At 44.2% G+C, this 26290-nt stretch overlaps 1 protein-coding gene and 1 long non-coding RNA gene across 3 annotated transcripts in view; one reads left to right on the top strand and one right to left on the bottom strand.

Annotated features, from left to right (window-relative positions):
• The first annotated feature begins 1295 nt into the window (after positions 1–1295).
• Positions 1296–19146, top strand: LOC121141303. Of its 2 annotated transcripts, none has more exons than XR_005878180.1 (3): positions 1296–1497; positions 13684–13787; positions 19006–19146. It is a non-coding gene; the product is annotated as an uncharacterized LOC121141303 (long non-coding RNA). The 2 variants fall into 2 exon arrangements; XR_005878179.1 differs by lacking the exon at positions 1296–1497 and adding an exon at positions 1506–1752 and having other exon boundaries at positions 19003–19146.
• Positions 4288–26290, bottom strand: part of Itk (IL2 inducible T cell kinase) — a 61791-nt gene continuing 39788 nt past the window's right edge. The window contains exons 9-17 of the mRNA XM_005071895.4: positions 22768–22850; positions 21301–21431; positions 20840–20914; positions 19105–19276; positions 17631–17847; positions 16132–16196; positions 15928–16046; positions 12745–12902; positions 4288–6785 (exon numbers count right to left, since the gene is read on the bottom strand). Of these exons, the coding sequence (XP_005071952.1) occupies positions 6714–6785; positions 12745–12902; positions 15928–16046; positions 16132–16196; positions 17631–17847; positions 19105–19276; positions 20840–20914; positions 21301–21431; positions 22768–22850 (1092 nt within the window). The 3' untranslated portion in view covers positions 4288–6713. The remainder of the gene's footprint in view (positions 6786–12744; positions 12903–15927; positions 16047–16131; positions 16197–17630; positions 17848–19104; positions 19277–20839; positions 20915–21300; positions 21432–22767; positions 22851–26290) is intronic.

Here is a 26290-nt window from a genome sequence, read left to right on the forward strand (position 1 = left end):
GGGTGTTACAAAACCTGAGAGTGAAAGTCAGGCACCGTCCCAGGTTCTCTTGCACTCTCAGAGGCCAGTGAGGGGCTCCATAACCCTGTCACACAGTGGTTGAGAGCACTGGGAATGGGGCTTTACTTGAAGCCCCATCTTCTAGTTCCTATGGTAGGACCATGAGTGATTTACACAACTCCCTGGGTGGGTCTCTTTATTTGTAAAATTGGGAAGATATTATTGGACCCTTTCCTTAGGCTCTTGTGAAGATAAATGAAACAACTCCTCTAACAGGCTAAGAGTCTAATACATGGGAAATGTTCAAGAACAGGATCTAGTGTTGCTGCTGTTAAATGCGGATTGCATTTTGAATGATCCTTGAAGAAGTTCAGAACTCTAAGTTTCACGGTCCAACCTCTGCAACTCAAAGTATGTGAGTGACTTCTCTGACCCTGCTTCCTCCTGTGACACACCCACTCCTGAAAATACCCCACAGAGGATGGGAAGATCAAATTAGGCAAGACAGTGCTTCTAGAAGGCCAAAACAGGAAAGCAAGCAATGTTTGAGTTGTTTGTCTCGGCTTGTGGGCTCATCTACCCCCAAGTCAGCCTTTGAGAAGCAGGAAACTCCATAGCAGCTCTGAAAGTGTATAGGGACCGGATTGGCTCATCAGCCAAGAGTCTGAGGCGTCAGGATCTGCCAGGCTCCTTCAGCCAACTCTCACGTGATTGTGGCTGTGCACACGTAACACAGAAACATAGTAGGTGTGTTAGTCACACTGTACTATTGCTATGAAGAGATACCATGACCCGGCAACTCTTACAAAAGAAAGTATTTAAAAGAATATATAGGAAATATAAAATAAAGCTTACAGTTTCATAGGCTTTGGCCCTTATTATCATGGTGGAGAGCATGGCAGCACCCATGGCTCTGGGGCAGCAGCTGATCTGCAGGCAACAGGCAACGAGATTGGCCCACCCCCAGTGACACACCTCCAACCAGGTCATGCCCACTCAAGGCCATGCCTCCTAACATTTCTAATCCTTTAAAGAGTTCCACTGCCTGGTAACTAAGCATTCAAATAAATATATGAGCCTATGGCGAAACATTTTTATTCAAGCCACCACAGTAGGTGAATAGACACATGTGTGAAATAAATTGTCTCTACACTGCTTCTAACAGTATCTGCATAATTCATGCCCTGATGGCCTGTACTGACATTGTACAGTAAATTCTGTGTGTCCGACTCCCGGGGACAGGTTGACGATGGCATGGTTGTGTCCATCCATCCTCCAGTGTGGCAGAGAATGCAACTGCTTCTCAAGCTCGACAAAGATCTAGAACATGCTTTACCTCACAGAGCTTGTTGCCAGCCAAAGACACACCTGCCGGCTTCATCTGCCTTCTCCAGAGTGGTGAGGTAACAGTGAGCGGTGAGAGGGAAGACCGGGATGATGAAGAGAGTAAAACTCAGCCACATCAGTTGGATGCGGTTGGACCAGCACAGCATACAGGTCTGACCCCCATTCCCCACACCCCCATTCTGCAACATGGTACAGCCTGTCATGAGTTCTCTGTGGCTCTTGCCCACTCCGATCACGTCAGATCACTCTCTGTAACCACGCGTTTGTTTGCTAAAACTCAACCTAATTTTCACACACAGTTTCTGGAGGCATCAGTGTGCTCCCTGCACAAGGGACCAAATAAAATGGAAATCTCGTTTTCCTCAGCTGTGACTCAGAAGGTCTCTAACCCTAGTCAGGCAGATGGTAAGTATTGGCTGTTACCATCAAATAGAAAAAGGTACCACATGACTGACGGGATGAAAAGGAAGAGATCCATGGTGTTAAAACCCAGGGGAAAGGCCCTGGGCTCGGAGGGACCATTTTAACCACCATAGCTTTTGTTTCTTGGCGTTGTTGACCAGCCAGTATGCATAGCTTCTAGTCAAGTTATGCAGTGACTGGTAAAAACAGCTGCCAGTTTGAAATGCCAGCTCTGTCCTCCATGTCACTACCAACAATCAGGCCTTACCTGGCAGTGCTCTTCCTTTCTCTGCCTTATATAGCAGCATTATGCTTCAATATATGAATTCTTGAAAATAGTTGACACCAGAGCTCTCCAATGATTCTCAGAGCATCAGCCACAGATGGGAGCCCCGCAGTCGAAAGCAGACAGAAGCCACAAAGTTCAACAGGACAGCAGTGCTGGGGGGGAGTGGACAGTGGGCAGTGAGTGGGAAGCAGGTCTCAGTGGGAAGCAGGGGAGCCGGGGTCTGGAAGAAGCAGCTACCAGGAGGCAGAGCTAGTATCTCCAGTAGTACCACTTTTTTTTTTTTTTTGGTTTTTACGAGACAAGGTTTCTCTGTATTGTTTTGGAGGCTGTCGGTCCAGCCTGGCCTCGAACTCACAGAGATCTGCCTGCCTCTGCCTCCCGAGTGCTGGGATTAAAGACGTGCGCCACCACCGCCCGGCTAGTAGTACCACTTTTAAGGCCATTGGAAATTAATATGAATTCTAACCTCAGAACACATGCTTACCACGCAAATACAGCATCCTCATCTAACCACACTCCTCATCTGGGGTATCTTCTGTCTTGTCCTTAAAATGGTGGGACTGTGTGTTGGGAGAATCAGGGAGCAGGGGCCCTGCAGGAAGAATCCTGAGAAGCAAATCTGTCTGTCCAAGCTCCTTTAGAGCTTTCCCATGTGATTATATCCTAGTCAGGCACCAAGCCCAGTGTGGCGTCCTAGACACAGTCCAGTAGAAGTCCCATGCTTTCCTCCCCCTGGCTGATGGCCCATAGAGCAAGGGTGCATTCCTGAACTGAACTTGGGTATTTGTGAGCTGAGACACATTAAATGCCCAACACACCCAAACCCTGAAAACCAAGCTTGCAATCCATGGAAGTTTTAAGAGGAGTAACTACTTCTTACTGTCAGGAATGGCAGAGGAACTTGGACTTACAGTAGCAGCATGTCACCCACACAGCAGACAGTGAGTGCGTATGGTCAGTGGCCTAGCACTGTGTGTAAGTGCAGGCTTGCTTCTCTTCCATCAACTTTGCCTTTCTCAATTCAACTCATTCCACTGCTGGCAGAATGTATTTTAAATGCAAATTGGATTCCCTCTTCCTGATCCATCAAATTTTTACCTAGAGAGTAAAATTTCATCTTCCTGGGCTTTTAAAATATGCCTAGTTTTATAGTTTGTTTCAATGTAGCCACTGATGGCCATTCTCACCATCCAACAGCAAATGCTTGCACACACACACACACACACACACACACACACACACACACACCAGAAACAACAAACTCATAACTTCCCCAAATATTCTGTTTCCTCAACTTGCAAAATACTTCTATTAGTTCTGCCCACTTCCTAAAAATACCTGTAATTTATCTCCAAAATTAAGTCAGATTTATACTCTCTATGGGGATGTTTCTTAAAGTTAGTGTGAATTATCACTGCCTGGATCTTGTTGAAACGAAGATCTTTTCAATAGGTAAAGATGAAGCCTTAGGCTCTGCTCCTGACCTGACAATGTTGCTGCTGACCCTCAGTGGACAGTTTGAGAAATGAGGTGCCAGAAAATCTCCCCCAGGTCACTCTTGCCCAGACTAACTTTATCACCTTTCCCCTAGTTTTCTCTGACAGACAACCCTTCCATTGTTGTCTTAATTGCTGTATTCTAATCTTACTTGATTCTGTGTCTGACTTCTCAGCTAGGAGCTTTTAGACTTCTTAGTTTCTGTGAGCATCTGTGCCCTGTGTTGAAAAAACTTGATAATGTGTTGGATGCATGTGGCATGCCACTGATGGTTAGGTCTCAAGCAAATGGCCAACTGAGGTGCCCATTTAATATAACAAAGGGGACCTGGTCACCAGGTTCTCCCAGCATCCCTCAGTCTCTACCTGTTACAGAATATGGCTGGCATATCTTTCCCCTATCCTAAACTTCTCCAGTCCAGGGGTTGGGCTGCCCTTCCCTATATAATCCAGCCATTTTGGCTACCCTGCCCCTTTTCATCTACTCTTTACTCTCCTGGCTCCCCTCTCTCCATCTCCTCACATGGCACTACTCAAGGTCATGTCCACTCTGGACTCTCCCAGATGTCTGCACCTCTGGCTATGCTCTCCCTCATATCTACAATAAACATTCTCTTCCACTATACTTAGGAGCAGTCATGTCCTTTCTTTTTCTTTCTTCCTTTGGTTCTTCATTCAAAAGCCATGTTACCATTTTTATTTAAGCAAAAATTGAGGTGTCAGCAATTTGGAACTCAAGCCACAGACCCTATATTTGTAAAATATATAGCTTTATTTTTTGCCATATGCAGCTGTTGACTTGTGGCCTCTATAGAGGATAAGGCATATATGCAGTATTTTTTTTTTTGAGACAGGGTTTCTCTGTGTAGCTTTGTAGACCAGGCTGGCTTTGAACTCACAGAGATCTGCCTGCCTCTGCCTCCCAAGTGCTGGGATTAAAGGCGTGCGCCCCCACAGCTTGACAGTATTTTTATCTTGTACATGAGCAATAAATACTCTCAATCCAGGCATAAATACATAGTCCCAAACATTACAAATTGCAAGACCTACAAAGTACAAGTGGAACCCAAACTATGCATCGGGGGATACAGATGAATACAGAGCACCATTTGCAAGAATTAAGAAAGAAACCAGCTGACGAGAATCCCATTCCCATGCAGGACCCTGGAGAGGTGCACACAGGTCTGTCAGAGCCTCCTTGGATCTGAAGTTAAGGAAGACAATACCACCATATGGAGGGCAGTCTTCCAAACCATACCCCAGTCACCTCTCAGTGCCAGTGTTTTCCTTCTAGATTGAATGTCCCAGAAACTGCCTCTAAATTAAGGGTTCCAAATAGAGAATATACAGTAGGCTGAGAAGTAAACAGGGATGATTGTGGGCCAGTTGAGGAAGACCGTTTTCTGAATGACAGAGTTTTATCTGGATACCGTAATTATATCTGGAAGTGATGCATTTGAGTCTCAAGCCTGCCAGAATCCCATGTGACCTGGAAAGAGGGATCCACAACTCTGATCATTTCTCTGGAAGCTTTATACCTTAGGAGAATCAAGTATGCCTGGCATCAGGGAATAGTCCTTCTCTCAAGGAATCCAACTGGAGGCTGACGGGATAATTACAGGAAACGCTTGGCAGGAGACTGGTTGAAATCCCCTTTGAAGCTCTTGTATGAATGGCCTCAGGCAAGGTGACTCTGGTAGGTTGGGAGAATGAAAGGGTTAATTCCGGATGGCTTTGAAGTTGTGAACTCAGATCCAGGTGAGGGTGAAGATGAAGACAAGAGCCTCTTTCAGTTTGGAGGGTCCCACTGCGCCCCCCAGTGGTCTATGCAGGAGCAACATCATTGGGTAGTGCTGCACTGCTTAGGAGCTGACTTCCTCTCTTGTATTAATCGGCTCAGCAAGCCAGTCTCAGTAGGAGGCAGTGTTGAGAAGAAATGAGGTTGCTCTGGAGTTATATTTGGGGGGGGGGTATTTCAATCTCTGTCCTTCCCAGTTCTGTCACTCCGGGCAGCTGTCTGGCCTTTGAAAACACTGAGTTCCATGGTGTCGTCCGGTTGATATGAACTGTGATTCTCCAGGAATGGCTTGTAGCTCAGGATATATGCATGTGACCTGTGTAAGTGCCAATCAACAGTAGACATCTTGTGCATTTTGAAAGCACCTTCCAGTGCTCGATTCTATTTCCTTCCAGATAGTCTGAACGAGGACAACAATCCTCCTCCTTTTGCTAGGATCTTGAGATCCTTGAAGTCTCAACCTTAAAACTGCTGAACTCCTGAGGCCTAAGAGAACCCCAGAGTCTCAAGGGCACACAGACCAGCACTGTGCTGCCCTCTCTTGGTTGAGATGGGTAGTGCAGAGTGGATGCCACTCCTGAGAGGCTGGAAATGACGAACATTCTGTAGTCATTGCCTCATCATTCTGCATAGAACAGGAGACCAGTCACCCACGTGGCTCACTACGGAAACAGGGTCATTGGATCGGTAACAACCCAATGCCTTGCTTTGTACCTGTTGATTCCCCATCATCAGAGGCCCTCTGACCAATCTCAGACACACCGTGGTCCAGCCATGGGGTTTGAATGGCTCCTTCCACTCTATCCACCCAATGAAGCGCTCCATGCTTCATCAAAGAGGGATGGCAGTGTGCTTCTGAAACCTCATGACATCCGGCCTCTGGCACAAGCAGCCACTCCACCTCATGTGAGGCAGGAAGTTGTGGCTGGCAGTTTCCCAGTAGCAGAACCCCCTGGTTAATCACCTCTTCCATTCTTCCACACGTAAACAGGGATATTGTCTCATTGAACCAAATAAAAGGCCCCTTGAATATTTGACCTATGCTTAAAGTAAAAAGAAGCATGTGGCCTATTACTGCTTCTCCCTATTGCTAAGAAGGGGAAGAAATGAGAGCAGGTGATGGAGTTTTTAGATAGCATACGACACGAGGCTGGGGTGGGGTCGACACAGAGACACTGCTACTGTTGTAGCTGAGTCTATGGCCCAGTGGCTGGCCCTCCAGCCTTTTCTAGGATGCTGCAGTCATAGCTATACAGGGGCTGGCACCATGGTCCAGGCACCTGTCCGGGGTCCTGGGCTGGTGGCAGCTTTTAATGCTCTGGTAAAAGGACATGGTTCCTTCACTCAGGATCCACGGCTGTGGCTGGTCAGTGAGTCCCTGCTAAAGTCCAGATTCTGCGATTTCAGCCAGCTGACTTAACAGCTGGGAGAACGGTGGCCGGTCTTCTGGTTTCTGGAGAGTAACAAAGAGATCTCTGTGAGTTCCTCATACCTGTGAGTCCTGCTAAGTGCAAAGCAGACCTGAATCCAATAACAGCATCTACTCTAAAATCTTCCCACACCAGCTGTCTTGGAGGCAGGATGCCCTTACTGTCCATAAAGGAGGGTCTGAGACCAGATAACCTAGTTTTAGATTCTCCGTCTCTTTTTTGTTTTTTCAAATGGGGATTAAACCCAGAGCCTTGACGCATAAATCTCGACTCTCCCATTTGTTAGTTGTGCGATACTGGACAGATGACTAACCCTTTCTGAACATCAGTTTTGCCATCTGTAGAAAGGAGATAACATACAACTCATAAGATTGCTTTGAGAATAAGTAAGTCATGCATAAAATGTATCCTAACATTATCGTTAAGGAAATATTTATCTTTAAAGCTCACACAGTACATGTGGGATATAAATGAGGAAAATATAAAACTCTGGTAAATCAGAGATGACTGAGCTCAATACTAGGGCTATTGCCTCTTCTTTACAACTTCATCTATGGATTCAACGCAGTGTGAACCAAACCTCCTAGCAAGTGATTTTGTGGTATCAACGAGCTGACTCTGAAACACATAAGGAGAGGCAAAAATCTCATCAGAGAACTAATACAATGAAGACAAAGAAAAGCAGAGTTGGGAGAATGATACATACCACCCAAAGTCAGGACTTACTCTAAAGTCACAGTATTCATGATAGTGCGACATTGGTGAAAAGATAAACAATGGATCGGGGGACAGAATAGAGGGCTGAGAAACAGACCCTGAACACAGCAAGCAGACAATGGAAAGAATTAGAGAGAACAACAGTGCTGTAATGGCACACCCCTGTAGGAACCAGCAATTTGAGTAACAGATCTTAGGCTGCTCGCAAAAAGTAGACCCTAGTCTATCATGGACCTAAACGTAAAAAGTGTAACTGTAAGACAAGTGATTTGAAGAGGGAAATGGGTGAAATGGGGGAGGCAGCCTTGATTGGTGATGGGAGAGAGAGGTCAATAATAGGAAGAGTGCCAGTGAATAACTAAGGATGTCTGGAAAAAGCCATCAGAGATCGTATTATTCATTTACCTAAAATTATATTCCATATATATAAGTCTCTGTGTATACATATATAGTATAAGGGAAGTTATACCACTTGGGCTGACAATACTCCCCTCACCCCCATCATGAGTCATAGACTATCTAGTAAAAAACCCCAAATACCAGGCATGAGAAACTCCCTATAGAATTGCTGGTTATGGGAGTCCAAGAGACTCCCCAAACAATATAGACTTTTTGTTGCCCTTGGTTGCCTCCCAGAGGTTGAAGCCAAGTGCCTGTTGCTGAAGACATTGAGGAACCAAGCTGGACCTGACTTGAAAGTCTCCTCTCTCAGGTTTAGCTTTCATTACATTGAAAGGTACTATGCAGTCTTCCCATGCCTACTTTTAGCACAACAACTTTTAGCATGGCACAATAACCCTAAGGATGCAACCATGGCACTCATATCTTGGCAGTAACCACTGGCTCTCCTATTAGACTTAAAGACTACTCAATAGGAGGGGAATCATGTTTGGTACTGGAAACTTACCCAACTACATGGGGCTAGTGAGGTCATAGATCCTAGAGAAGAACCTACTACTGCCACTTTATTATACCAAATTAATTCCTAACTGCATTCTATATATCTGTCTTTATACCCACATATAAGTCCAGCTATCTTTCTTCATAGAAACCCAAACCAGAACCATCTGTTTGCAACAGATGGAGGCCATTACAGAAAACCATAAGTGGTCAAATGCAGGGAACAAGTGTATAGCCCCAGCTAACACACCCATGACACAACTCAGGAACATTGTGGAGGGGGATCAGTAAGAGTCAGAGGACCAGGAAATCTGTTAAGAGATCGTGTCTCTTAGAAATGGCAGGGAAGCTTTACCCATGACGCCTCAACAATATGGATGCCTAAACGAGATCTGGAGAAGTCCAACACCAATAAACATGATAACATGAAAGGCAGAACTCTCACGGGTCCCTACCCCTAGACTGGGAATCACAGGAAGTTAGGGGATGCCAAGAGTGGGAGAAGTAGTCTTCCCCAGGAATGAGTCCCATAAGTGGTTTTCCAAGACCAAGTGCTCATCCCTGAAACTTTATATATACTAGTAGCATTAAGTGGACTGAGGAGGTTTTGTTTGTGTATTTGTGCACACTTGCGTGAGTGTAGCAATCACAATTAAAAGGAGGTCACATGATTTTGAGAGGGAGCAAATAAGGCGTGGAAGAAACTGGAGGGAGGAAAGGGAAGGAGAAATATGATATAATCACTTTTTAATTAAAAAATACAAAATTAATAAAATTAAATTTCCATGTGATCATCTTGGAAGAGACCTGGCCTTTAGCTACAACTTCAAAGGCAATTCATGGAAAAAAATGATACCAAAACTGCTGTGTGATATTTTGTTTGTGTTCTGACAAGTAAAACTTGCCTGGAGATCAGAGGGCGGGGCTAGCCACTAGTTAACCATAGAAGTTGGGCGGTGGTGGCTCACGCCTTAAACCTGGTACTTGGGAGGTGGAGATAGGAAGTGATAAGGTGGGGTGGAGACAGGATCTCATCCTTTTTGGATGAAGGAATGAGACAGATAGGAAGCAAATGGTGGCTGCTTCTGGTTCTCTGATCTTCCAGGTTTTTACCCTGATGTCTGACTCCTGATTTTTATTGATAATTTTTATTAATAATTAGATTAATGCTTCACTGAACTTTGTTAAAATTGGAAAACTTCTGTAAGAGGCACTGTCAAGAGGGTCAGTGAGATGGTTCAGCAGGCAAAGGCATTTGCCACCAAGCCTGACAACCTGAGTTCAATCCCTGGGACCCACAGGTTCAACTCCTGAAAGTTGTCCTCTGTCCTCCTTAGGCACATACTAACAGTGAATGTCTCCTCCTCCATTTCTGTATACATATATACACAAAATAAATAGAAAATTAATTTAAATGATATTTAAAGATACAAACCAAGGGTTAGGTGCACTTGCTGGGATCTGGGTTTGGTCCCCAGCACCCACAAAACTGCTCATACTCATCTCTGACTGCAGTCCCAGGGTATCTGATGCCCACTTCTGTCCTCTATGGAAACTGTGTGCACATGGTATACAGACACATGTGCAAGTGCATACATAAATTTTTAAATTAAAAATTACAGACATTATTAAGAGAATGAAAAATAAACTGTAGGCCTAGAGAAAATATTTGCAAAACATATAATGATAGGAACCTTTTAAAAGCAAATACAGGAAATAAACAACCCTGCTGAATGGTGGGCAAAGGATCTGAGTGAGCATTTTATTAAGAATATTAGAGGTGGGAAATAACCATGAAATGATGCTCAAGCCATTAAAAATGTCAATTCAGACAACAGGAAATACAGTTCTACCCCTGCTCTGTGAGAAGGGTGGATGTCCAACATGACCAGTACTGATGTATATAAGAAGCATCAGAACTGAGTATGGTGGCACCCATCTTTAATCTATTCCCTTAGAAGGCAGAAGCAGAGGCAGGTGGATCTCTGTGGGTTCAAGGTCAGCTGGGTCTACATAGTGAGTTCCAGGACAGCAAGGGCTACATAGTGCCAAACAAACAAAACAGAACAAAACAAAATGAAACAAAGCAAAAAGCACCAGAAACACTCATCACTGGTAAGATTTGCAAAAGGACTTAGGAAGACAACCTGGCAGTGTTTCACAAAACTAATAGTCTTACCATTTGATCTACCAACCACTCCTAGGCATTTACCTATAAATGAACATTTATGTCCGTGCATAGATGCACATAAATGGATCCATTTTTGCAGCAAACATGTATAGAAGATTTAGCATAATTATAGCATAATTGCTGGAAACCGAAAACTACAAAGATTTCCTTTAGCAAGCTAATGAATAAACAAGCTATGGTATATCCATACAATGGAGTATCATTGAACAATAAAACATAAATAAACAAGAAAACCAAGAAAACACACAAAACAACATTAAATGAATATTGCTAGCAGAAAGAGGCTAGTCTGAGAAGGCTACAACTGATTCCATGATTCCAACCATGGGACCTTCTGGAAAAGGCAAAACTATGGTGAAAGTGAAAGCATCAATAGTTGCCAGGGTTTGGGGAGTGAAGGCAGAGACTTTTAGGACAGTGAAACCATTCTATTTGATCCTATAATGGTAGTTATATGGCATTATGTGTTTGTCAAAAATCCACTGAACACGTTTGTACCAACAGTGAACCTTAATCTATGAACTTTGGTCAACAATAATGTATCAGCAGGTGTTTCTTTAAAAATGTTTGAAATGAACCAACTTCTTATAAAGTGCTAATAAGGCAAAGTAAACTGAGGCAGGAGGGAAATATGGGAACTACTTATACTGTTTGCTCAGTTTTTCTAGATATACAGAATTCTAAGATCTGTTAGAAAAAAATAGACAGTTGAGGTGACTCTTCTTAGGGCAGCTCTCACCACACTCTTGGGTGTGTCCTTCCTGAGAACCCTCTCCTCCATGTAGCATGTGTGCATCAGGTCCATATTCAAATTGTCTTTTAATGAATTCTGCCTCATGAAAAATAGCTAACAGAAGCCGGTGGTGGTAGCTCACGCCTTTAACACCAGTACTCGGGAGACAGACTCAGGCGGATCTCTGAGTTTGAAGCCAACCAGATCTACGTAGCGAGTTCCAGGACAGCCAGGGTTACACAGAGAAACCATTTCTCAAAACTTCTCTCAACAAAAATAGCCAAAAAAAAATCAATGCTACTATTATTCTTTCAGTATTCAAGATTTCTTTCAAAGAATAAGATTTGTTTTGTGTTCCTGTTTATATCTTTATTTTTTTGTTTCTGGTTATAAATTCCCTGTGAACTTATAGATTAAGCATTACTTGTTTTGTAAGACAAAGAAAGGAGGTTCAGAGGCATGCCCATGGTAAAAAAACTGTTAGGACTGAGATTGTACTTGAGTCTACTAGACTTTTTGAGATTCTGCCATGCTGTTCTTCAATAATCTGAGGGTCTTTAAAAAAGATTATCCCACCATTTATGGATACATGTTCAAAACAAATGATGTTGGTTTATTAAAGAAATACATGCTTGCCAACGTTTTTGGTGCCATATTTCACAATAGCACATTTCCATCAACTTAGGTACCCATCAAGAGATTAGTCAGCACAATCAACAGATAAGGTAGTTGTTTGTATGTATGTATGTATATATATACATACGTATACAAATATACATATATGCACGTGTGCATATACATATCCACATATATACTTATAACTGATTATGTATATTATATATATATATAATGGAACTTTGGTAAAAAGAAGAAGAAATTCTTGTCATTTGTTGCAAACTGGAGGATATTACATGGAGTGGATGGTCAGACACAGAAAGAAGCTCATATTCTCTATTATATGTAGAAACTGAGAAAGCTGATGTGAAAGCAGAACAGTGATTCCCAGAGGATGGGAAGCTGTGAGGAAAGAGGTGGAGAAAGGTGGGTAATGAGCACTAAAACACCGTCAGATAACGGAGAAAGCTGGACAGTCCAGTGGGAGGCTGCAGCCCACTAGCTGTATTTTATGAGTGGCTAGAAGAGAGGAGCTCACAGGCTCCAAGCATGATTTAATGATGAGAAGAAATGACTTGGATTCATTGATCACCACACATTAAAGTATCATGCTGTACTCCACACGGATGAATAATGAAAACATAAATAAACAAATAAATATAGATAGATAGACAGACATACAGATATATAGATAAATAGATACAAAATGTTCAGCCTGTTTATTATGGTCATCCTTGGTCGTTGCTCCTAGGACATGTTCTTTCCCTGGTCACGGAGGCCTGAAAATGTGTGTGATGATACAGGAGGGACCACATCGTGTACTGACCTCCTTCCAGCAATGAGTCATGATCTGGTAGACGTGAGAGGAGGCCAGGCGGGGCTTGTATAACCGAAAGCCAGTGCTGATGTCTTCCACGACCTCTGAGTTGCTTCGGTTTTCATATGGGATTTTACCTTCACTGAAGACTTCCCACATTAGCACACCTAGAAGCAACAGTGAGCAGAACAACAGCTAAGGGCAAAATGCACAAGTACCAAAGAGACTCTTCTACAAATCATAAAAGTCCTTGGAGTTAGCATCCAAGACACCCTATAGACACTACAAGTACAGTATCTGGCCCACTGGAGACTTATAGGGCTGTCCCTTAATTTTTTTCCATTGATTGATTAACTGTCCTGTTTTAAAGGATTTAGTTTTTACTTATATGTATGTGTGTGTTTCTATGAATGTATGCCATGTGTGTACAGGTGCTCGGTGAGTCTACAAGAGGCCACCAGATCTTCTGGAGAAATTGTGAAGTGCATATGAAATGAATTTATGACTAGACCTTGGCTTCATTTCCAAGCTCTCCCCCTCTACTCCTCTCTCTCCATAGCTATAAATACATATACCTACATGAAATATCTCGAATCTAAAGTCTAAACCATTTTGGTGTCAGGCATTTCATACATTGAATCTTAACTTGTACTGTAGGTACTGAGGAGAAGGCTCCTTCCGGTAGTATGTTTCCCCAACTCTGCCATTCTCAGGGAGGCTGTTCCGGCTTTGTCTTTATCATTTACTAACATATCACAGACTCCCAGAAAGGAAGGGAAGTTGACAACACCCTAACCAGAGCTTTGCAAGGGGTAAGTCCAGAGGACTGTAGGACAGAGTTTCCCAAAGTCTGATCTCCAAGCATGCAAATAAGAATCTAAACTTGTTCAATTGGCAGACTTCTGAACCCCAACCTAAAACCCTGCTCCTGGGGTCACTATCCTACAGGCTCCTCTGAGGTCCCCGAGGACCTGGAAATCCAGACTCTGACTATGAAGAAGGATGTTCAGTATTCCAAGATGCTAGGACTTCTAGTGAGACGCCTCTTGAAAGTGAGTCATTATCATTGCTGAAACACAGTTTGGGGTGACCGTTTTAATATGAACCATCTGAACCATGGATGAGGTAGAGTTCACACAAGCTACTGACTTGCTCGAGAAGCCAATTAGGGTAAAAAACAAACTTTATTTTGACAAAGCCCGCTGGGCTGAGACAGGCAGGAAGCTCTCAGGCTACAGGTTGTTGAAATTTGAATGCTGCTACTGATTTCTTTCTTTTTCTTCCCTTCCTCCTTCCCTCCGTCCCTTGAAATGGGGTTTCTCTATGTGACCCTGGCTGTCCTGGAACTTACCCTGCAGACCAGGCTGGCTTTGAACTCAGAGAGCCTCTGCCTCTGCCTCTGGGAAGCTAGGATGAAAGATGTATGCCACCATGTCCAGCTGTGGCTAGATCTGTTTCTGCTCTTCATCTATGCCTGTCAAACCCATTCCTGGACTGCCTTCAAACCACACATCTCATATTAGACTAATCTTCTGGAGAATAGCAGAAATCCTCTGACTGACATACTATGATGTCACAGACTCCATTCTGAGTCTGCAGATGGAGGTACAGGTATGGCTAGCATTCTGAGCATCTTTGTGAGGCCCTGCCTTGGCAGTACTCCATTACCCACAGAGAGATGGCCACACACTGGCCCTAGCCATCCTCTATACTTGTGGACAGTTCTGCAAAGATGATGCCAGAGCAATTTCCCCCAAAGTTCATTCTGTAACTTGTACCCAGTTAAAAGAGTAACAGTCCCCAGCACTCGGGAGGCAGAGGCAGGCAGATCTCTGAGTTCGAGGCCGGGCTGGACCGACAGCCTCCAAAACAATACAGAGAAGCCCTGTCTCGTAAAACAAAACAAAACAAAAAAACAAACAAAAAAAAAAGAAAAAGAGTAACAGCCAAGCCTGGAGATAGGGGTGGAATTAAGGAACAGATGAGAAAGATAAAAATTAACAAGTTCTGGGTTCTCGGGAATGGGCATTCTACAGTGTGACGAAAATCCTATCACTGGTTCTTATTCTGGGATATCTGATTGGCCAGTATATCCCTTGCTTTATGCCCTAGTAAACATTTCCTACAGAATGGTAAGGTCAACCTGAAGCAGTTTCTCTCCAAAGTTCCCTCTTTACAGCTATCATCATATCAAAGATGTTATTAGGTACTTTTTCATGTACACTGTCATGTGTAGAAATTATGACTTAGGCTGACAGCAAATCCAGCAAGTCACATGTCCTTTCCCACATGTTGACATCATCATCCATCATCCATCCATCCATCCACCCACCCACCCATCCATCCATCCATCCATCCATCCATCCATCAATCCATCCATCCACCCACCCACCCTTCCATCCACCCACCCACCCTTCCATCCACCCACCCACCCATCTATCCATCCATCCATCCATTATAGCCCACCAACCATAACTGCCTTTGTTATCCCTCTAACTCAGTAACTCCTGTTCTGAGCTTTTACCCTTTATGGTTCCTGTCAAGGATACAGCTCACCATGGATATTTGAATGGAGACATTTGTCTGAGAAGTACCTCCTAGAAAGGCCTTTCCAGACCATACTAGTTAAAACAGACTCTTCCTCCAACCTAAATCCTCCCTGCGCCATTGCTGTTTTATTTGATTCATAACACTGACACAAACCTGACTGAATTTTCTACCTGCTAGCTTGTGTGATAGTTGTCTGTCTGCTCCAAAATTTAGCTTCAGGAGGACAGAAGTCTCTGTGCCCTAGAGTTGCCCTGTTTTATAACAGACATTCAGTAAACCACTGTTGAGTAACAGATGCTTACTGAGTACTAAATATGGAGATGTGATGTTGGGCACGGCATGGTCCCGCTTTCAAAGGTTTCATATTCTAATCTCCTGACTCCTCCAGCTTTCCAGTTCACAGAAGTGACCACAAGACTCTTCCCCACTCTGATCTTTAATTTCTTAGCTGTTTCAAAGATCTCTAGAAACAAATGCAATAATAACAGCCACTTTGAACATTTCAGGTTGATCCTACACAGGCCCTCAGTGGGTTCTTTCTCCATTCAGGTATCAGAACAAAATAGAATTGTTTGAATTTGAGAAAGAAAGAGCTGGTCCACAGTTCTAGATTGCACAGGGTGGGCTAAGGATGACACTCACCAAATGACCACACATCCGACTTGCTGCTATAGCGGCTGAAAGAGAACACTTCTGGGGATGCCCACTTCACTGGAAATTTGGTGCCGGTGGAGCTGGTATACTGATCATCAAGGACAAACCTGGGAAGAGGCGAGGAAGAGGTCAGAACACACTCCAGGGTTGAGTGTCATTCTTCAGAGTCTGCTGACACCACATCCCTGTTACCTTGTCATCCCGAAGTCAGACACCTTGATGACTTGGTTTTCTCCCACCAAACAGTTTCTGGCAGCCTAGAGGAGACAGATAGGCAAAGGAGAAATGAAACTGTGGGGATAGCCAGTAGCCGAAGAGTCTCCCACTCTTAGTGTTTGCCGTGCTGCTGTACAAAGGCGTTGCAGGCCTATCAGAGGTCAAGTATCCTCAGAACCCCGCTGAGCTAGCAAGAAATTCCGCCAGCTAGCTGAACGTGCAAGCCCCTTTCCCAGGATAAGGAATTTATCTTCATTCCTGATCCTAATTATTAGAGAAATCCAGTGTTGTCCAGCCAGTGATTCACTGGAATGCAGTGTGATATGGAAGGCAATGCTGACATGGGCTGACAGCAGTGTCTCCCTAGTGATTAGTATGAAAGTGTTCAGAAGCTAATCCTCTTAAAATTCCCCTAAATAGCGGGAGTACCACTCTCAGTATCCCAGAAGGCAGGCAGTCTTGGAAGAGCCCTGGGAGAATAGAGACTAGATGAGTCTCACACTTCAAAGTGTTTCCGTGTACACATGGGGACTCATGTGAATATTCATGAACCGCCATCATCAGAGGTTCCCAGGCTGTCTCTCAGGTTATCTAGTGCAATTTCAGTAGAAAAACTGTTTCAGCCCAAGTGCCCATCAGTGAGAGAGGGGTTAGAGAAAAGATGGTGTGTAAAGCCCCGGGGGTAGGGATTTATTTAGCCCTAAGGAGGAATGAAATGACATTAGCTGCTGGAAAGTGGGACAGAACTGAGGATCATCAGGTTATAGCTACCCTTAGGGACAAACAGCATGTGTGTTTTATCTCATACATGGTATCTGGACCAAGAAATAAATAAAACGTGCAGGCAGAAGCGGAACCATTTGTGAAGAAGGGAGTCAGTGAGACCAGGGACAAAAGGTGGCACAGGAGAACTGAATATGATCAACACATATGATATGCACTTAGGAGAAGTCATAAGTGACTTTGTACAATTAACACATGTAATTGTACAAAACTCTCCTTGCCCATTTCCTTCATTTTTCCAGGGGGAAACTGAGGCACAGGGAGGCTAATAAGGAGTGACTTTTAAGTTGTACTTTGGAAGAACATAAACTGAAACTCAAATCGCAGCACTCAGGAGGCAGAGACAGGTGGATCTCAGTGAGTTCGAGGCCGACCTGATCTACAGAATGAGTTCCAGAACAGCCAGGACTGTTAAACAAAGAAACCCTGTCTCAAAAATCAAAACAAAGCAAAGCAAAACAAAACCCAAACAAGCAAAAAAGGACTAGAGTGTAGTTCCAATCTGAGTACTCCTAGAATACTTCCCTACTAGGGACCTCCTGAAGTGACTGGAGTAAAAAGTTGAGAGGAGGGAAGGCCACATGGGACATGTCACTTAGTGATGCTCTCTCAGTTTTGGTAGTGCTACTTTTCAGGGGAAGATGCTCCTTTGTCTGTGCTTGCAGGTGCTGGCCCCAGGCACTTGGTCATACCAGGTCTCTGTGGATGACACAGGCCTTTTCCAGGTAGGCCATGCCCTCACACACATCCAGGCACATGCCCAGCAGAGTCTCTGCAGCAAAGAGTCCCCGCTGACTTCGCAGGTAATCTGACAGGCAGCCATGTTCCATGAACTCAAACACCAGGCAGATGGGGGCTTGCTCCAGGCACACCCCATAGAGCTGTACCAGTTTGGGATGAGAGAGTTTCCTGGAAGAAAAAGGCAAGAGATAAGATGACCTAAATTCAGTCTCCCAAAAGTGCTGAACATGTTGTGGCACTAAGGTAGATGAAAGTCACTTTACCCAGCTCATGGTTCTGAGAACAGAACCAAACCCCAAACCCGAACCAAAGACAGTCATGGACCCAAGGTCTGAGGATAGCAGGGAGTCAGCTGGAATGAATGAAGATGGACAGAGGCCAGTGTGGGCCAGATGGGAGGAGAGGAGACTGGATGGTCAGACCATACAGCAGGTCCTCCAGATCACGCTGAAGGGCAGCCAGCTCTACATGTGTGCATGCATGCATGCGTGCGTGCGTGTGTGCGTGCGTGCGTGCGTGTGTGTGTGTGTGTGTGTGTGTGTGTGTGTGTGTGTGTGTAGGCCAAGGTTCAACAAATGCCCTTGTGGCACTGTCAACCTTTCCTTTTTAAATTTTTTTTTGAAAATAGATTTTTTTTCTCACGTAATATATCCTGATCATGGTTTCCCCTTCCTCTGTTCCTCCCTGTTCCTCCTCCCCTCCCATCTGGATCCACTCCCTTTCTGTCTTTCACTAAGGGATAATAATAAAATAGGATAAGATAAACAAAAACTAACATCAGAGTTGGACGAGACACAAACAGAAAGGAGAGGGCCCAAGCAAAGGCACAAGAATCAGAGCCCACACACCCAGGAACCCCATAAAAACACGAAAGCAGAAGCCACAGTGTATATGCAGAGGATGTGTGCAGTCTCTTGCAGGCAGGCTCTGTGCTTGCTGCCCAGTCTCTATGAGTTCCTATGAGCTTTGCTCACACTGATTTAGAGGGCCTTGTTTTCTTTTTACGGCAGCAGTATGTATGTGCACCGTGCGTGTGCCGTGCTGATCTCTTAGAACTGTAGGCACAGCTGGTGGTGAGTTACAAGTACTCTTAACCACTGAGTCCTCTATCTATCACCCACCTTTTCATTCTTTGAAAAAGGATCTCATTGGCCTGGAACCAGCCAAGCAAAAAGGCTGGCATGCACTCTCAGGATCTGCCGTCTCCAGCTCCCCGGCACTGGGACTCCAAGTACTAGCCACCATGCCCAACCTGTTTTTAGTGGCTGCACTTCACCAACTGAGCCCTAATATGGTTCCTTCTTTTTTTCTCTCCCTGTGCAGCAGGTTCTACTACGGGGGCATGACAGACATCAGAGTGGAGCTTTATGAACACAGCCCAGAGCCTCCCACCCAGGGTGCCTGCACACCCCTGCTTTAACTCACATCATGACCTCGGCCTCTTCAATAAAGTCCTCTTCTGACATCGCCCCTTCTTGAATGGTCTTGATGGCCACCTTGTCCTTGTTGAGCCAGTAGCCAAGGTGCACCAGCCCAAATTGCCCACTGCCAATCTCCTGCACAAAAGTTAGCTCCGAGGGGTGGATCACCCACTTCCCTGGGACAGAGAAAGCGAGGGAGGAAGTGCTTTTAGAGTGGGTAATTAATAAGGTATAGGACTCTCAGAAATACATACAGTTCTATCTAGCCTATGGCTACTATAACCCAAAAGTGGTATAGACTGATACAGGTAATTACTGTAACATAAGGATATGTTCTTGAAACTGTCATAATGTGGGAGGGGGAGCATGGAAAGAAAAGGAAAATGATGTAACCTATGGTAAAGAATACAAATAAAAGGATAATTATAAGGTCCCAACCTTTTTAATCTAATTTTTTAGGCATATTTCTTTTTCTCTTGAGACAGAGTCTTACCGAGTCTTATTATGTAGCTCAGGCTGGCCAGGCTGGCCTCAGTCTCCAGAGTGCACAGAGGCTTGCAAATACCATGCCTATACTTTTATTGCCATTTTTGCAGTGTTCATCGATTCACCGAGAGTCTCTCTGTGCTCACAGCTCTCTGCCAGGCTTTGACCAGAATGGAGCCTGAGAAGGTGGCTTCAGAGGGGACTTGCACAGAGGCACACGCGAGCTGTTTCTAGCAGGTCTCTTTTTTTCCTTAAGGATTCATTTTTATTCATTGCTTATGTGTGTGTGTGCATGCCTGTGTGAGAGTAAGGCACAGGAATGCAGGTACCGGCAGAGGCTGAGGAAGGGCACTGGATCTCCTGGAGTGGGGTTATAAGAGGAGCCAGGAAATGCACTCGGCTCCTCTGGAAGAACAGTAAGCACTATTAACTTCCCAGCCATGTCTCCAGGCCCAGGGTAGGCTCATGATAAGTGTTTAATAATCAAGTGAAAGGATGCAGGCCTCGATTTTCCTACTGATAAAGTAAGTGGGCTGGCTAAATAATCTCTGTGGTCCCACCCAGCAGGACCCTTTAGGATTCAGCCACATTAGAGTAGCTTTCTTTCAGGAGGAGGATAACGACACGTTATGCTTTCCTGATGCCTGGCCTAGAAACAGCCAGGTGCCTATTAACCTGAGATACAGACCCAGGAGTAGACAGCACTCGAATATGCTGCTGGTTGGACAGGAAGAGTCCACAGCTGTATTTCTCTAAGTATTTCCCTGCCAGCTGGGTCAGAACTGCCAGTCAGCTTGTTTATCATGCAGAGCCTAAGGGAGTGCTTTGGTAAGCAGCAGGGAGTGTCCTGGAACCAGCATTTTTGATAAGGGTTTGGAAGGATTTTGATGCACACTGACACATTTATTGAGCACCTACTTTATACAGAGCTCTCTACTAAATGCTATTGGAAAATGTTGGGAAACAAACCCTTGGCACTGTGGCATTTAGTAGAGAGCTCTGTATAAAGTAGGTGCTCAATAAATGTGTCAAAATGAGCCTTTCTTTAAAACCAGAGGAAATTGATTCGGTCTTCAAAGATGTATATGAACACACACATTTCTTACACAACCGCATATGATCATTATCCTACCATCTCTCCAAGTCATCTCAAGACTGGAGAACAGTTAGTCTAATGGCACATCCCCTTAGAATTTGTCCTAGACATTTAGGTATGGGCGTTTTAGCTCAAATTGCCAACATTTGCTGCTTACCATATCTTAGCCCTGCTGTTACCGGGGCTTTCTGCCTCCAGGAGCATACTGGATACCGGAGTCGAGTGACCAAACCTAGGTTGACAGAAAAGTCAAAGACTGTGGTTAGGGCTTTGCTATAGCAACTGTCTAGGTTAAATAACCAGGAAAAGAATGATATGTGAAACAGCTACTTTCAAATTCTAAAGTTCCACCACGGTTTTCACACAGCCCTTGAGAGGATTCCTAACGGCATGGTAGATGATGTGACCTCCGTGATGTGCAGAGCAGACCACCGGTGGTAGGCTAGGGGAATCATATGGATTTGGAACTTTGTTTACTTCTGTTTTTGTTTTTATTTGCATCTTGAGTTACTAGTTATGGCCAGCTTGTGCAGCATGAAGAATCAGGTGAGAACTATGTCATTTCTTCCCTAGTTTCCTTGTGAGGGTCCCCTTCTGGCTTTGTCCCCTAGAACTTACCTCCTCCATTGTACTGATGATACTTGATGAGGAGAGGGATGGAGTCAAACACATACTTCTCAGCCACATAGTATCGCTTGGGGTTGTCATTTGTTTCTTTGATATGATAATGTTTTATAGAGGGGTTCTCACTTGAAACAAATGAACACACAGTCATTACCAAGAAGCAATAATGACGCATAAAGACATCAATTGGCATCAGAGTCCCACTGTCTTGGTATGGAAATTCCCACCAGGAGGACAGGTGCACAGTAGTTTAGTTATGTACCAGTCTTGGCAGGCTGGAACTGGTGCTGATGTTGTACTAAGAAACACTTAAAGACTGCATCTGGATATAAGAGGCAACAGTGCTGAGATGAGTTGGTGTTGGTAATACTCATCCATAGTCACAAAATGTGGGAAAAGCACTGTATATGTTATGAGTACAAATGGAAACCACTCTAGGGTCCTCCATCCTACTCCAAACTGAATGGCTGTCATCAAGCAAATTGATGATAAATGCTGCTGGTGGTGGTGGTGGTGGTGGTGGTGGTGGTGGTGGTGGTGGTGTGTGTGTGTGTGTGTGTGTGTGTGTGTGTGTGTGTGTGTGTGTTTAGGAGAACCCTCCTGATGGGAATGCAAACTAGTGCAGCTGCCATGAAAGTTAGTAGGGAGGTTTCTCAAAAACTTAAGATAGAACTACCATGTGCTCCAGCTCTTCCACTCTTGGGGGTGTAGCAGCAGGACACTGAGCCAGAATAGCATAGGGACTTTTGAGCACACATATTTATGGCTGCACTATTTGCAACAGTCAAGATACAGAGTCAGCATATATGCCCCTCAATAGAGGAATGGATAATGAAAATGTGACCCATATGTACACTGGAATTTTATTTAGCTGTAAAAAAGAAGAAATTAGGATATTCACAAGTAAATAGATGGAATTGTAAATTATTATGTAAGCAAAATAATCCAGACTCAGAAAGGCAAACATTGAGTGCTTTCTTTTAAATCGGAATCTAGCCACACACACACACACACACACACACACACACACACACACACACACACCACACACACATGCACACACGCACACACACACACACACCACGCCCATGCATCTGGCACACAGGGCTCTCAATATGGTAGGTAGTTTCACTAGCAGATCAAGAATTGGCATTTGTCTATTTCCTCCTCTCGATAATAGTACTTTTTTGCACTCTATATGTTAATGACTTGCTCACCACATATAGGTCTTCAGAGCTCAGCCATCAGGCCTGGCTATGGCCAAGAAGAGGATCCAGTGTCCACTCAGCTCTGTCTTTTATTAAATCTCTTCAGTTCTGCCTTGAACTCTGGACTTTATTTTGACAGGGGCCCTGGCAGAAGCCACATCACTACTAGTGAGACGCTACGTCTTTTGCTGTGCCAAAGCTGTCACATAAAAACAGCTGTCCCTGCTCCTCTGAGTCAAGTGAATGAACATACCTTATGATGGCCTTGGTGAACAGAGAGACTGTGTATGTGCCGGGTATCCGGGAATCTCGGACCAGGAATGCTCCTTCTTTACCCTGGATTGGGGAGAAAGCGTGAAAGTTTAAATCTCAAAAACCAGGCTCCTGCACCCGCCCCCAGCGTCTTGCTTGTGGAAGGAGGAAGCACTGAGTGGCATAGAGCAGGCTTTCCTTTGTAACAGCCACCATTTCACTTAACACATTTGGCAGTTGTTCATGTGAAGTCCTACACACATAGGCAGACATGGGCTCTCCCCCTTACTGTTCACCAGGCACTGGCCTCATCAGACATTTCCCAACTCCCCACAATGCCTGAGTCTGGACACCATTATCCCCTTTGACAAGGACAGTGAAGTGAGTGCCAGAGGTAGTAAGTGGCTTCTTCCTGGGTCTACAGCTAGAGAGCAGTGGGGCTGGAGTTTGAGCTTTGGCACCTGAGCAAATTCCATGACCTTTTCTTGCTCCATGATGCTCCAGCATCTTCTACACCTGTTCAGGGACACAAACCTTATCCTGAAAGCTTGTTGAGTTCCTGGGTGGGGTTTTATTTCTCAAGCCCCTCCTACAATATTGATTTCACTAATGGGCAGGAGGAGAAGAGTGCTGGGAGAGAGGTTGGGAGAGGGGAGTATATGACAATTTGCCTGCTCTGATGGAATCAGCAGAAGCAATGCGTATGCCAGTTCCTACATTCCTGATGGGAACTGTAAAACCTGAGCTGTTTTCAGAACTGCAACCCCAGCTCTTCTCCTACTGGTCGTAAACATAATGCAGAGCTTGGTAATTATGACTTACTTAAATTAGACATCTTGAGGGCCACATGTAGGGGAACCTTATATGGAAGCCATATGGTTTATATACACAGGGGAAGTAGATAACAGAAGCCCCTCCATCCTTCAGTGTCAAAGGAGAGTTTCTGCATGAACACACACACACACACACACACACACACACACACAGAGAGAGAGAGAGAGAGAGAGAGACAGACAGACAGACAGACAGACAGACAGAGAACAGATGATATGCATTCTAGTAAGCTTTCTGACTATAGATTTGCCTATTGCAGACTTTATTTATTTATTTTTTGGTAAATGGAATCATATGTGGTTTTCTGTGAGTGGGTCCTATCATTTATAATATTGTTTCCAAGGACCATCTAGGTGGTGACAGGTATAAAGACTTCACTCCTACTTGTGGCCGAGTGACATTTCATTGTAGGGACAGACTATACTTGTTTTCCATTCATCAGCTGATAGTCACCTCTGGCTGCTGGATTGTTTTTCTCAACAGGTTGTTTATGGTATTATCCACACATGGTAGGTGGGATAAATTGTCTTCAGTTTTGACCTTTTGCCTAATAATGCAGTTTTGGTTTGTGGCTGCTTGGAATGTGATGAGTTAAACTTGAGACAGGAAGAAACAGACTTCAAGCAGAGGAAGATTTTATCTGGTTATGTCATTTATCCTAAAGGAAGAAACACAGACCAAAGGAGCAGAAGCTCACCAACTATCTGGAGAGTGTAAACACCTCTTATCTAACTAATAATATCTGATTGTTTGTGTTGGTGGTACTCTTTCAAAGAAGTGACTGTTTTACTGTAAACAAGCTGTGATTATAGCAGTCCTCGGCTGTTATGGAGAGTAAGTTTTCTATAGACACAAGGCGAGGGAGAAGGGAGGGTCACCGTCAGGTCTGCAGAGCATGGAGAGCTCTGCTTCCCCCAAACGCCTTCTTTCTTCATTGCATTTACTGTGGGTGGCATTTGGTGAAAGCCACATGGACTCTCATTTGAGCTGAAGCAGCTAAGAGTTTGGAGGAAAGCACATGCCTTACCACACACTTCCTGCAGGGAGCTGAGAGGTAGCCACAGCCGCACAACCACCGGAGAGGGTTGCAGGGGGCACTGACTTGTATAGTGTTGCCAGATGGGACTTTACTTCCTCTCAACACAGTCAAGATCTCAGTTTGCTTTTTATTGCTCCCCTTAGAAAAGTACAGCCGCAGCAATGGAAAACATTATGTCAAGAGGTGAAGTATGTGTATGACCCTGGTGGGATGGGAGAAAACAGTAACTCCTTCCTTATACTATCTAGCTATTTGAAGATACATCCCTGCTGTGGTGAGGCCATGCCACTCATTCACTTTCTGAATGTGGCCTCAGTTTATCAGCCTTTAATACAAAGGAGATGGACCAGGTGATCTTTGAAGGACCTTCTAGTTACAACAGCTTGTGATATTGTTAATTCCAGATGTTTCTTATTAAAAGTATACATGCCTGTTTTCTCATCTGAAAAATGAACTTTCCAAGACTATTGGGAGACTTGAGTAATAAGCACAAAACAGTTCCTGGAATACAGTCCCAGGACATGGACTATTAGGGATATTAGTTCCATTATTATCACACGCTGTAGTATAGCATCTGTTTGAAGCATGAATTACATTGTTTGTCTTTGGCATGTATGTTCTTCTGCTCCTATGATTTGAAGGTGACTTTGTAGAAGGTAATCTCAAAACAAAGGTATGCTATTGTCAAAGACAAGCTGAAGCTTTGTGGACTTGTCATGCTGAAGTGTGGTTTAAGAATGTCTCTGACATGTACCTTTCATTCTGTGGGGACTCTTCCTCCAAAACAAACCTGTTAAGTCAACATAGCATCTTGGATGCCATCTCAGGCTCCTGTCTAAAATGTGGGTTACCCAAAGTGTGAGACGCTGCCACATGCATGAAGATAGTTATAGAATATCTGCTCACAAGGAACTGACCCTCTCTCTAGATGGGCTAAAGCTGAGAGGAAATGCTGAGATTGAAGGCAGGATGCAGGCAGAACTACCGGAGAGATGACATTGCACCTTAATTTTCGATCAAGAGAAAATAAATTACCTCTCATGTCTGTCAGCTGGAGCTCTGACAAAACACACAGGAGGTTCTTTCCCATGTTCCTAAACTAATATAAGTCACATAATCACTTGAATGCCCCAGGAGAGGTTCTGATTGGGTAGGCCTGGAGTTCAGGAGTTTTTTTGGGGGGTGCTGGTGTTTTAATTTTTTTATGTTTATGTGCATGCTCTTGCACGAGTTTATATACAGGAGCCTACAGAGGCCAGAAGTGGGAACTGGATCCCCTGTGACCTGCCATATGGGTGTGGGGAATTGAACCTGGGTCCTCTGCAAGAATAATAAACATGCTTAACCATTGAGTCATATCTTTAGGCCTGACTTTGTGTTTGTAAAGCTTCTCCAAGGATACTCATGACCAGTTAGGTTCCTAGATATGGATGTTAACTTAAAAACAGAGTAAGCATTTGGTGAACTCATTGATACAATAATCTAAGTATCTAAGCATAGTAGGGACAAGGTAAAATGGAGAAATACACGCACATGTACATATACAATTCATATGCATACTCTATAACCTCGAAGCTCTAGTTAATAACAAGGGAAACGAATCCAATGCACCTCTTGAGAGTCATACTTGTTAGACAAGAAGACTCCGAGT

The sequence above is a fragment of the Mesocricetus auratus genome, unplaced genomic scaffold, assembly GCF_017639785.1.
Source record: "Mesocricetus auratus isolate SY011 unplaced genomic scaffold, BCM_Maur_2.0 Super-Scaffold_100007, whole genome shotgun sequence".
NCBI lineage: Eukaryota > Metazoa > Chordata > Mammalia > Rodentia > Cricetidae > Mesocricetus > Mesocricetus auratus.